Below are 13,090 nucleotides of genomic sequence, written 5' to 3'. Positions count from 1 at the left end.
ACTCTTGAAATTGCTAAGATATTGGGGCATGACTACAGAACCATCAAACGTTTTGTTGCAAATAGTCAACAGGGTCGCAAGAAACGTGTTGAGAAAAAAAGACGCAAATTAACTGCCAAAGATTTGAGAAGAATCAAACGTGAAGCTACCAAGAACCCATTATCCTCCAGTGCTGTCATATTCCAGAACTGCAACCTACCTGGAGTGCCCAGAAGTACAAGGTGTTCAGTGCTCAGAGACATGGCCAAGGTAAGGAAGGCTGAAACTCGACCACCACTGAATAAGACACATAAGTTGAAACGGCAAGACTGGGCCAAGAAATATTTGAAGACAGATTTTTCAAAGGTTTTATGGACTAATGAGATGGAACAGAGCTCCACTTCGACTCAGACGCCAAGAAGGTGGAGGTGGGGTACTGGTATGGGCTGGTATTACTGAAGATGAGCTAGTTGGATCTTTTCAGGTTGAAGATGGACTCCAAATCAACTCCCAAACCTACTGCCAGTTTTTAGAAGACGCTTTCTTCAAGCAGTGGTACAGGAAAAAGTCTGCATCTTTCAAGAAGACCATGATGTTTCTGCAGGACAATGCTCCATCACATGCATCGAAGTACTCCACTGCGTGGCTAGCCAGTAAAGGCCTCAAAGATGAAAGAATAATGACATGGCCCCCTTCCTCACCTGACCTAAACCCTAGTGAGAACTTGTGGGCCCTTCTCAAACGGGAGATGTACGGTGAAGGAAAACAGTACACCTCTCTGAACAGTGTCTGGGAGGCTGTGGTTGCTGCTGCACAAAAAGTTGATCGTCAACAGATCAAGAAACTGACAGACTCCATGAATGGAAGGCTTATGACTGTTATTGCAAAGAAGGGTGGCTAAATTGGTCACTGATTTTTTGTTTGAAATGTCAGAAACGTTTATTTGTAAATTTTGAGTTGTTTGTTTATTATTCTCACTTTAACAGATGAAAATAAACGAGTGAGATGGGGGAATTTTCATTTTTCATTTAGTTGCATAATAATTCTGCACACTAATAGTTGCCCAATAATTGTGCACACATAGATATGCTCCTAAGAAAGCCAAAGCCTCACTTCTACTTTCTTAAATATTCAGGTTTGAGGTTTATTAACATTCTGGATTGACCGAGAGCACTGTAGTTGTTCAATAATGAAATTCATCCTCAAAAATACAACTTGCCTAATAATTGTGCATGCAGTGTACATGGACATGCTCATGTCTTACTCTGATAGTCTCCTATTCAAGTATTAACAACATATGATCCTGGTTAGCTCTCTGAGATCAGCCAAGATCAGCTGGATGGCATCACTGCTGTGGACTTTTCTACTTTTCCTAATACTCAGCAAAAATAGTTTTAAAAGAGTATATAAGGAACTCAATTTTGACAAGCCTTTTTAAGGACAAATTTTATATTTGGAATTCTATAGCATGATGTTACTGGCTTTATTCCAATTAAACTTAAATATGTGCCAATTAAGCAATGTAGACAGCAATCCATTTTTCAATTTGGTTCCCCATTTTCTTAAAAACTGATTACGTCTAGCATTCACCCCCACACAGATTTAATTTATAATTCCAGAACTGTCAAAAGATTGCATCTACTCCACACTTTACACTAAGACAACCTGCTTGCTTGCTGACAGAGTAACGATTGTTTTAGAAAAATCAACTGATATCTCATCAATCTAAATGCAATTTTGTTACCTGGAAAGTTTTCCAACAGCAGAATAGGCCATTGAAAGCAGTTTGGGATCCTTCAATTATAAAAAATAGTGAGATAAGCAAAGAGCCATCAAAGGAACAATATATGTGTTTCTATCATTTGTTCTGTATTTGTCTTAAAATATGTTTCATAGACACAAAACATTCTAAAAATTCAATCATCATTTAAAATAGGCCAGTTTAATAGTATTAAATAAATGGGATTATGTTCTGCATACACAACAATAATAATTGCAGCATACAGCACTAAAACTACTTCTGGCAAGTGCAAAACTGCATGTAAGGACAGACATTATATCAATGCCTTATGACAATAAGTTGGAAGTGCATACAGAGTTACGTACCACAATTGCACATATAATCTGGAAATCAACAGCACAGTTTGGATGTACATGTGATAGATTTTACATGAATACATTTTATGTTCAATGTTATAACAGCGTACGTGTAGGTAAATATTTTGGAATGTTAAGTACTATATTGGCACATATAATGAGCAAGGCAAAAAAGTACGATACTGTTTCTTAGCCAGACATATGCAGATTCTTCTGAACCTGCTTTCACTGTCTTTCTGAATACCAACTTCTCTGCAGCATATTTCAAGGCACACGGCTTGGAAGTTTTATGTCTAAAATATTTAGCCCAGTCACCAAGGCTTCTTGTACAGGAACTAAAGACATCACACCCAAATATACCTTGGATTTGCTATGCCACAGCTTCCTTTGCTGATGCATAATGGAAAAAAAAGTTATTCCTGCAGCTGAATACTCTATGAATTACACTCACAAGCACTAAATATGGGCTACAGCCATAAGGATTCTCAACAAAACAAGCAAGCTTTTAACTGCTCAACGGACAACTCTCCAATCATTCCCAGAATGTAACTCTTTCTAACAGCAAATTAAAGTATTGAACAATGAAAGAATTCAAGCCAAAAAAGAGTCACAAGGAAGCATCAACACACCCAAATGAGTCTCAAATCCACTAAATGGAGAAAACCAGAATGGCCAGCTCTAAGCACTGGATAAAATTCAATCCTTTTTGGTGGAAATAATGAAACATTATTGGGACTGGAAAATCACTAATCAACCTAGGATTGGAAGAAATACATATACTGACATGGAACTACTTTTCTCCATCTGCACAAGGAAACAAGCCAGGAAGCCACGGTTTTGCATAAGCAAGCAGTTTTAATTATGACCACAGCTTATCAGCATGTTTCCCCATCTGCACCGACAAAATAATGAAACAGGATTTAAATACTAATTGATTGATTGCAGGGGAATATCCTGGCTGATTAAATCAAGATTCAATAATCCAAATATAGTCATTGCATGTTAAGCCTCATTTGTTCTTTTACAACCAGCTATACTAGTACCAGCATAAAGGTTAGTTCTTTAGAAAAAAAATCAAGTGCAAGTAATATGAACATTTAACATTCCAAGTTCCACAAATAAATGTGATTCCTTACAAGGGCCCCTTTGAACTCACCTCTTTATATTCATTTATCAGTTTTGTCAGTCCATTCAAAAGCATTGGGCCTATTGGCTTTATCTTGCTGTCAGGGCAACTGAAATTCAATATATGAAAAAAGGATTTAACATGTGAAAAACCATTATTATAATAACAGCTGTCCTTCATATGTAAGATCACCTTAAAAAATTCTTTTCAAAGGTGCCTCTATCTGGTAATGTTCTTTTGGCAGATAATGAAAACTTTTTCAGAAAGCTTTTAAAGTATAGTTGCACTTTTTATTAAGAGTATCTTCATATATCAATCTATATACTCATTTAATATATCTAGGTATCTTACCTATCTGAAACTGCCTAAAGAGTTTGGCTCTAAAAAAGTAGCTTCTAAATATTAGTACTAATAATAAATGATATTGTAATGGTATATATTTTTCCTATTTTAATGAATGTGATTTTCACATTATATTACATTGTTTCATTCTGAATTCACTATATTCTTATTTATAAGCAACTTATAAATAGGATGGGACCAAAACTGCAGGTTATGAGAATATTAAAATAGTAACAATACATCTTTCATGGAGATATAGCACCGTTTTTGCTTTTTTTTTTTTATTAAAAACTTTATTCAATTTCAACATTAAAAGAAAAAAAAAATACATATAGACCTCTCCTTGCTAAACGTTACATCATATTCACATTAAATTACTTAAAAGCAGAATCATAACAATTACAATTGTGCATATGATGCCATAAAAATACTTACATTACACAAATATGATGCACAAATTGAAGAGACAGAGTTCTCAGCTTAGCATTGGTGTTTCCACCAAAAAGCCCATCATAGACAACCTTGAAAAAATTAAATATATCAAGGGAAATATTATTTCAAACAATTTTCCACAGGTCTCATAATGAGGCTAATGCTCAAGAATCTTCTACATCTCAAATAAGTTTAGTTTTTTTAAAACATTAAAAATAATATATTTTTTAAAAGGATAAATGACATCTTGAAGATACAGGTAGTTCTTGCTTAGCAACCACAATTGGGACCAGCAACTCCGACACTAAGCGCTCCAATTGCTAAGCAGAAAATCACAGCTGCAACAGGCTTATGATGGCACTTCCCATTTGGTCGTTAAGCAAATCACTGTGTGACCACAACTTATGATATTACTTCTATATTCTCCACTAACTGCTTGTTGCAAGCCCATTGGGAAGCATGTGATGGATGTGAATACGGGACACTGCAACAGTCATAAGTGTGAGGATTGGTAGCAAAGCTTTTTTTTTTCTGCACCGTCGTAACTTCTAACACTCGCTAAATAAGGCAGTCAGTATGCCGTGAACTGTAGAATGCTCATCCTTCATGTAGGGGAATTGGTTACAAACATATTATGCAATACTGAATTCACTAAGAACTCCAGTGCCGTGAGACAGATATAAAACCCAGTACCTGAATATTTGCAGGAAATGTTTCTGCAGCTTGCCTGGAACGCAAAAGATGAGGAACAATCTTTAACTTCACGCGAGTACTGACAGGATCACGTTTCAGTTCTGGTTTCAGAACAGCTCCCTGTTATAACAAACAAATGAACATTTCCTCATAAAGTGCTTAGAAAAAACTAAATCTCTCATGAGAGCTGGTACAGTGTACATAGCATCGAATCTTTACTACAGTCATAGACCAGCCTAACAATGTACATATGTCCACAATGTTTGAAAGCAATTAAAACATTTGAATTGTATAAGACCGGTTACAAAAATGCAGTAGTATTGAGAATAGCATAAAATAAGATACAACTTAGTGTACCCCAGAGATTCCCAAACATTCTTAGTTCACATTGTCATTAGTGTCTCAATAAATTTTTCACAGTGCTCCTAGCAGTTCCCAAAGCGTGCTCCACAGCACCACAGGGACAGTTAGGATAGCTCCATTTATTAAGCAGAAAAATGTGAGATCACCCAGTGGCGCCCTATTTTGAGAACTGCAGGTATCCTCAAAGAAAGCCAAGATTAGCTCCAGCATAACAGGGCAAATGCCATTATCCAAGATGAGAGACTATATATCCAGGTTATCCAATGCCTTGAAATTGATCTCCAAATGATGCTTGGAAGCGTGAACAAAGCATTGATCTGAAATGCCTTGAAGCAGCTGCATCTTTTCCAAGGACTGGAAATATAGGTAGCCCTTGTTATTTGTAGGGGTTCTGTTCCAGCATAAAACTGGGTAGCAAAACCTCAAATGATGAGACCTTGCATCTATAGGAACCGGAGGGTTAGGTTCCAAAGGTTATAGCCATTCTCTTCCTCTCATAGCTATCATCAGCAAAATGTACTGGATTTGCTCCTCTTTTTCCTTTTTAACTTATAAAAAGTCTCAGTCCAGCTGTTGAGACCCCAAGCGGCTTCTCTGCAGCAGCTAGCCTTCTGAGCCAGTCACTCAGCAATTAATGGAGGGAACTGCCCCCTTATAACATATGGCTTACATGGACTTTTCTGATCAGCATGGTTATTCAACAATCTTGCTGGAGGGGCCTCCTGACTACATCACTGGATACTAGTCTGCCTACAGATGATTAATTGCTTCAAGCAATCTGAAGGCAGCACTAGTATCCACTGGTGCAATCAAGAGATTGCCTCCAACTCTCTGGAGGAAGCACTAATATCCAGCAGAGTGACTGAGAGACAACTATAAACTATCTGGGGCAGCACTAGCATTCACCTGCACTATCAAGTTGACCCTTCACCAAGATCATAAAACAGCTGCACACAGTCAGCATAAGCAACATGATACAAGTAGGCCATCACCAGCTGAGTACATCACTCAAGGCCAGCTTCCATGATGAAACCATGCGCAACCTTATAACTTGGCTGACTTAGTGAGATCCTCTGCAACCAAGCAACGAAGAGGATCAAATATACTGCACACATATATATGCACAGATGACCTAACTCTTAAAAACAAGTAACAAAAAAGGACCAAAACATGGATGAAAATTTTATACAGGCACTGATAACATAGATAAGGGCTGCCTGTAATATTTCAGTTCTGCAGTGGGAAGACAGAGTTATGACAGTGGAAGTATTGCTGGTTGGTACAGGGCAAGGATCTTGATCCGTTTTGGAGCCAGTGGGCACATTAGGAATCTTAATGAAACATGGATGTCTAGCAATAATCTTGCCAAGATAGGTCTAGCCTTTTCCACTGTAGCACCCAGGCAACAGAACCCTCTCTCAGATACATTCTGTACGTTTCAAGATAACTCATAATATTGTTTTCTTCTATTGGATTTTAGTTTGGACTCAAATTCTGTATTTCTGTTTTGAGGATAAATTGGTTTTATCCTGCTTTAGGTTCCATTTTAAGATACACAGTTGCCTGGAGTAAGGAACCGCAGCTTTTTTCTAGAGAACATTTTTCCTCCTTTACTCCCAGGTTAATGAAAGAGGAAGAAAAATCTGAATATGGGTAACTCTTAAAGCCATATTCACTATAATAGTGGAACAACAGGCTTCAGCTGAACCCTAGTAAGACAGAGTGGCTGTGGGTTAATGCTCCTCAGGATGCGGGAAATTGTCATCTCTGGTTTTGGATGGGGTCGCACTGTCCCAGACAGACCTGGTGTGTAACTTGGGGGTCTTCCTGGACTCGCAACTCCTGCTTGAAGAGCAGGTGGCAGCTGTGGCCAGGACGGCCTTTGCTCAACTCCATGTTGTGCACCAGTTACACCCTTTCCTGGATCAAGAGGCCCTCCGGTCAGTCACTCATGCCCTGGTCATCTCCCATATAAACTACTGCAATGTGCTCTACATGGGGCTACTCTTGAAAAATATCCGGAAGCTACAACTGGTCCAGAATGCAGCCACGCGGGCAATTTTAGGTGCCCCAACGGTGACACATATAACACCTTTGCTATGCGAACTGCATTGGCAACCAGTTTGCTTCCAGGTCCAATTCAAGGTGCTGGTTACCACCTTTAAAGCCCTACATTGCATAGGGCCAGGTTACCCGAGGGACCATCTCATCCCCATGACACTGACCCGTCCCACCCAGTCATGCAGAGAGGGCATGTTACAGACCCTATCTGTAAAAGAATTCCATCTGGCGGGGTCCAGGAAGCGGGCCTTCTCTGCAATAGCTCCTGCCCTCTGAAACATTCTTCCCCCAGAGGTGAGACAAGCCCCCTCACTCCTGGACTTTTGAAAAAAAAACTAAAAACCTGGTTTTGCCAACATGCCTGGAGTGGGAAGGGGAATAGTTATTCCTGGGGTTGGCTAGCCCCCTATAACAGCCCTTTTGACTCATGGATTCCTATAGAATTTCTCAGTCCATCTGGATTCTATCACATTTTATATTTTACTGTCTATTTATATTTATGTTTATTGGTTTTATAATTGTATTGAATTTTAACTTTGTTTTTATTGTAAACTGCCCAGAGTCCCTCCTTTGGGGGGAGATGGGTGGTGATAAAATTTAATAATAAATAGCAAATAACCCATATTATACAATATATAATATCAAATAATACACAAACTGCAAAAAAAAAAAAAGAAAATAAGAAGAAACACAGATTAAGAAATTCTTACCTCCTTAGTTTTTAGTGGTATATCCCCAAGGTATACTTTGTATAGCTTGTTGATGATGGCTGGGTTATTCCAGTCAATTAAACTAAGGAAGGAAGGAAGGAAGGAATCTATTTACTGAAAATGAAACTAATTGCCAAAATTCAAATTTTCTTCTGTATTTTATATTTTCAGTAATTGAGTAACACTCCCCAAAACAAACAATTTACTGGTTGTCATTGAATTAGCTACAGGTAGTCCTCGGTTAACGACGGTAATTGGGACCAGAATTTCCATCACTAAGCAATGCGGTCATAAAGCGCGATGTCACATGACTGCATTGCTTATCGACAGCAATCCCAGCAGTCCCCATTGCCATTGTTAACCAAATCCCACACATTAGGCGAGGACCCACAGCGATCCAAGCCATTCCCGTCTTGGCGTCTCCCAGCCCTGAGCCTCGGTAAGGTAAGGGACTGCCTCCTCTTGAACTCCCCTCACCTACCTATCTACCCCCCCATCTCTGCACTTTTGGCCACCCCTACCCACTGCCACCAGCTGCCCCTGCCATCCAGCCCTGCCCAAAATACCTGCACCACAAAGTGCCACTAATGTACTGGCCAGGGCCTTCCTTCACACCAATCAAAAAATGCCCCCAGCTGTGCCAGTGCAAAAGAAGAACCCAGCTAGAAGGGTCCTTCTTTCACATTGGCACACTTGGGGCCTTGTTTCACACACTAGGCTTCTTTCACGAAAGAAGGCCCTGGGTGGGGCACAAACGGAGGCCCTGACCGGCACGTGAATGGAAGCCCTGGCTGGTGCGCGAATGGAGTCACTGGGCAGGGTGCAAGAAATGCACCGGCACGAAAGAAGGCAGCATTAAAGAAGGCCCAAGCTGCTTCAGTAGTGTCGCACAGTTCAGCAAGCGCAGCAGCAGGAGGCAGGGCCAGGCGGCAGGGGCAGCTCACAGTAGCAGGTAGGCAGGTAGCCAAGAGGCAATCATAAATGCAGATGGGCCCAAGTGGGTCTGAATTCTGTTCACGTGACCACGGGGGCGCTGCAATGGCTGGAACTTCAAGGACCAGTTGTTAGTCCCTTCATTCAGTGCCATCGTAACTTCGAACAGTCACTTAGCGAATGGACGTTAAGCAAGGATTACCTGAACTGGAATTAGCAACAGTTGCTGTTCATTTGGCTCTTTTGGGAAGAATGCATGATTGAATCTTGGGATTAACCTTGTTTAAAAAAATCCGTATCTTAAAAGGTTTGAAATCTTGAAATCCTGAAATCTTAATGATCTTGAAATAATTAGTGGTATTCCAAGATTTTTGCCAAGTTTTATCTTAAAGATCAATTTTTATTTTAGCACCCATACTAGGGAACACTCCTGCACTCACACAAACCACCACTAGTTACAGGTACTTGTGGGAAATAGTGATCTAGGGCTTTCCTACCATATAATTTCATCCCACCATAGGGATATTTAGATATAAAGAAATTAATACTGTACCTGTTTAGAAAAACACTTTTAAAATTATAACACACTCAATTCTGAAATCCTACAATGTGATTAAGTAAAATCATTACAGTACTTATTGGCCTTGCTTCACATAAAATGATAAATGGTTATGGATTGATTAATGTTCATGCAACCACTGGTGGGTTTTCGAGACTCGCAAAACTACTAGAAGCTACATGGCCATATGCATGAAATCTGCCTACCCTTATTCAGGTATTACGCTCTGAACCTGTGTAGGAGCAATGAAGCCATGCACTAAGTGCCATCTTGGAGCTTCCTATGCTGAATTAAATCTAAACAGGAGACTCATCCTGCAGATACCTTAACATGCTTAAAACCCTCTCCAGAACTAGGAACCTTACCCAATCATAAGGAGGGTGTGGGAATCTAAATATGCTTAGAATCCCCGATCAGAAAAGTCCTGGCAGGGTATGATACAGTGGGCTAAAAATGTTGGCTATATATACAAATGGATCAGTGGGAAAATATATGGTTGAAGGGACTGAAATTTACATTATGTTCTACTCTTAAAGAAATGTTTTATAAATTGATGTATCATTGGCATCTGTCACCAGAGAAATTGTCTAGAATGTATAAAGGTACTCCAAATCTTTGTTGGAAATGTGAACATTTTACCATGTTTGGTGGGACATGTAAAAAAGCTAAAAAAAGAAATGGATATAAATATGTATGTTAATCCAGAAGATTATAAATAAAGTACAACTGAAACCAGAGACTTTCCCTTTTGAGATTAATGGACAGGAAATTAGGAAAGTCATGGAACTTCTTTTTTATATATGATAATTGCAGCAAGACTATTATATGCTCAAAACTGGAAAGGTTCCATATTACCCACAACAGAGGAATGGCTGGTGATGATGGTGGAACTTGCGAAGATGGCCATATTAACTTCTTTGCTTAGAGAAAAACAGTATTTGCATTTATGGTTGACCTGAAACCCCTTACAGACTTTTTGCATGAAATGGAACAAAATGCACCTATGATTTGTGGTTTTGATGATTAGGGGAAAAAAAACTGGATAATAGAAAAAAATGAGCTTTTTTGTAATCATTGAGTTAAGAGTTACTTTTGTAAATGTACTTAAATTTGCAGAAGGAATTGGAAACTTCTATTTCTTTTTGTTCTTTTTGCACTTTTTCTCCTTGTTTTTTCTATTCTTTATTAGCTTATGTTAGTTTTTTATGTTCTTTGTAAAACTTTTAATAAAATTTATTTTAAAAAAAGTAAAGAAACTCCTGGCAGGCTCTTTAGTAGCAAATACAGCACTGAAGGCTACCCTGTTAGTAATTATCCACTGACAATGTATACAAAAGCAGGTTTCTACCAAACCTCAGGAAGTACACTATAATCATTCACACTAACACATGGATGCCAATATTCTATAACAAATAAAGTGCTGATATCATTGTGGTAGAATGTGGAGATGTCGCACAACAGTAGTATCCTACCAAATGCAATTCAAAATATGTGCCATTGTGTTAAACAAAGTAATTCTGCATTAAGCAAAACTAATCCAATTTTTAAAATCCATAATAAACCACCACTTTTCTTTTAAAAAACTTTTAATGTTACAAGCCATTACCTTTGCTTGCTTTTAAGTTCAAGATCTGCTGCAGTGGCTACACTGTGCCGTGTATCACTAGAGGCAATAACCAAATGTATGACAGCTTCAACATCGGGCACCTGCTCAGCTTCAATGAACTTTACAATGCCCAATTTACACTGCCCAACAAAACAGAAAAAAAAAGTTGTTCAGTACGATCACATACATTGCCTATAAAAATTCTATTTATATTGTAAGTACAGAATGATCAAACTGGATAGAGATGGATGGAGAAATAATAAAAGGTTTTGCCTCAGAACAGAGACAGTGGAATTATGGGGCTCAATGTGTTACTGAAGGGCAATTCCCAGCAACACCAGCAGCCTAAGCAATAGTGAGCCATAACAGGAATTCTGATCCAACCATTTCTGGAGGGTCAGCCACTTAGCAAATTTAAAAAGATACCCTCCAGAATACCTCTCATCCCCATAAAAATACTACAGCTGGTGTTACATTTGTTATTGGTGCTGTTTTAAATGATCAGATGGGCAAACATTTTATATTTTTTTTTTCACAGCAACATCTGTGTGGAAGACAGGGTTTGCCCAATGAGTATCAACAGTTGCTTTTTTCCAACATTTTTGTATTACTGCTGCTTTTATAATTAACAACACAAGCAGTCTAAGATTTCAGATGTAACATCTAATCACACAGAAAAACATTCAGTTTCCGGGAAAGGTGACTGAAAAGGTGCTGGCCCTTTTCATTTCCAGACACGCTTGGATGAACACTGCAGAATGACCTATACCATAAATTGGATGGGGATAGTTATATCCTGCTAGTTTTCCTGGACTTCTCAATAACTTTGGATACCTCCTTCAAGGCCATCTGTTGGAACTGGGCCTTGAAAAGGTTCTGGCTCTTCTTGTCAGCTTATATCCAGAATATAGTTTTGGGAAATTACTAGTCAACTCACAGGTAGCTGACTTACAGTGGCCCACCGGTTTCCATCTTGTTCCCATGCTGTATTGGGAAAAGAGATAGCTTGTCTGTTAACCAGGGTAAGATACGGGATGGGCAGTGCATTTCTAATTGCTTTCCGAGCACAATTTTAAATATTAGTGTTAACCTAATGTATTGCTATTTACTTCCAGGCACTAGGCTGTATTCACTGCATCTGGCTTCCTGCCAATCTTTCTGTATTTTAAAGAAGAGCCAAGATTCATCTTTTTCACTGTTTTTAAAATTCATTCTAACTTTTTTTGGTTTGTATTTCATATTCTGTATTTTATTTACAGTTAACCATTCAAGAAAGATGGCATATAACTTAATTAAATTATAGGATGCATGAGAACAGCTGGGGGCAGACAAAAGTCCACAAGATAGAATGCCTATGTCTGGCAACTTGTTATACTAATGTTACCCCCGGGCTATAATTATTTGGCTTTTACCTGTTCCAGCTGCTCAGGTGTCCATGGACTGTCTCCAATTACCCGCTTGGCTGAATAAAAGCTCATTCCCGGGGGAGGCTGAGGGATCCCAGATCCTCCAGAATTACTTGATGAAGAGGACCCCTGTCCCGCTGGCACACTCTGGCGACTCTGGGATTCATTTAACACATATCTAGAAGGAGAGGGAGAAAGGTTTATAAAATCCTCTATTAGAAAGGGTGAGTGAGTGTATTAGTCTATGAGCGCTGCACAGCCTAAATTATGTCACTCAGTCTGAAAATCCTAGCCATAATTGCAGCTATGGAAACAAAAATTGGACTTTGAAAAAAGCAGGACAGAAAGACTATTGATGCTTTTGATGCTTTTGGTGTTGGAGATAGCCAAGAAAACAAACAAATTGAACACAGAATAAAAGCAGCTCGTAGTTTTCACTTGAGGCACAAATGACCAGGCTCAAATTATCATACCTTGGACACCTTGTGCACAGACCCGGCACTTTGGAGAAACTTATAATGCTGGCAAAGGTGGAAGGAAAGAAAAGAGGACAACCAGCAGTAAGGTAGAAAGACTCAATTGCAGTGGTGATGATGCACTGCTGGAAGACCCGAAGGACCAGGTTGGGGACAGATCATCGCAGAGAAAATCTATGTGGTCGCACTAACTTGATGGCACATCATCAATAAATCAGTATTTCATAAGTTACAAATAATATCAGATCTTCAATCCACCGAGTAACTGGAACCATAAATACTAAAAGTCCAATTCTGAAGGACTAGT

The 13,090-nt window shown here is 39.0% G+C and overlaps 1 protein-coding gene across 1 annotated transcript in view; it reads right to left on the bottom strand.

Annotated features, from left to right (window-relative positions):
- ECPAS (Ecm29 proteasome adaptor and scaffold) overlaps window positions 1-13,090 on the bottom strand; it is a 75,628-nt gene that overhangs the window by 54,131 nt on the left and 8,407 nt on the right. Inside the window, exons 6-12 of the mRNA XM_063294977.1 lie at window positions 12,314-12,485; window positions 10,902-11,041; window positions 7,804-7,885; window positions 4,670-4,789; window positions 3,980-4,065; window positions 3,233-3,311; window positions 1,724-1,773 (exon numbers count right to left, since the gene is read on the bottom strand). Of these exons, the coding sequence (XP_063151047.1) occupies window positions 1,724-1,773; window positions 3,233-3,311; window positions 3,980-4,065; window positions 4,670-4,789; window positions 7,804-7,885; window positions 10,902-11,041; window positions 12,314-12,485 (729 nt within the window). The remainder of the gene's footprint in view (window positions 1-1,723; window positions 1,774-3,232; window positions 3,312-3,979; window positions 4,066-4,669; window positions 4,790-7,803; window positions 7,886-10,901; window positions 11,042-12,313; window positions 12,486-13,090) is intronic.

The sequence above is a fragment of the Candoia aspera genome, chromosome 2 (assembly GCF_035149785.1).
Source record: "Candoia aspera isolate rCanAsp1 chromosome 2, rCanAsp1.hap2, whole genome shotgun sequence".
Taxonomy (NCBI): Eukaryota; Metazoa; Chordata; class Lepidosauria; order Squamata; family Boidae; genus Candoia; species Candoia aspera.
The sequence above is the reverse complement of the archived record's forward strand: the minus strand, read 5'-3'. Positions and strand labels throughout refer to the sequence as shown.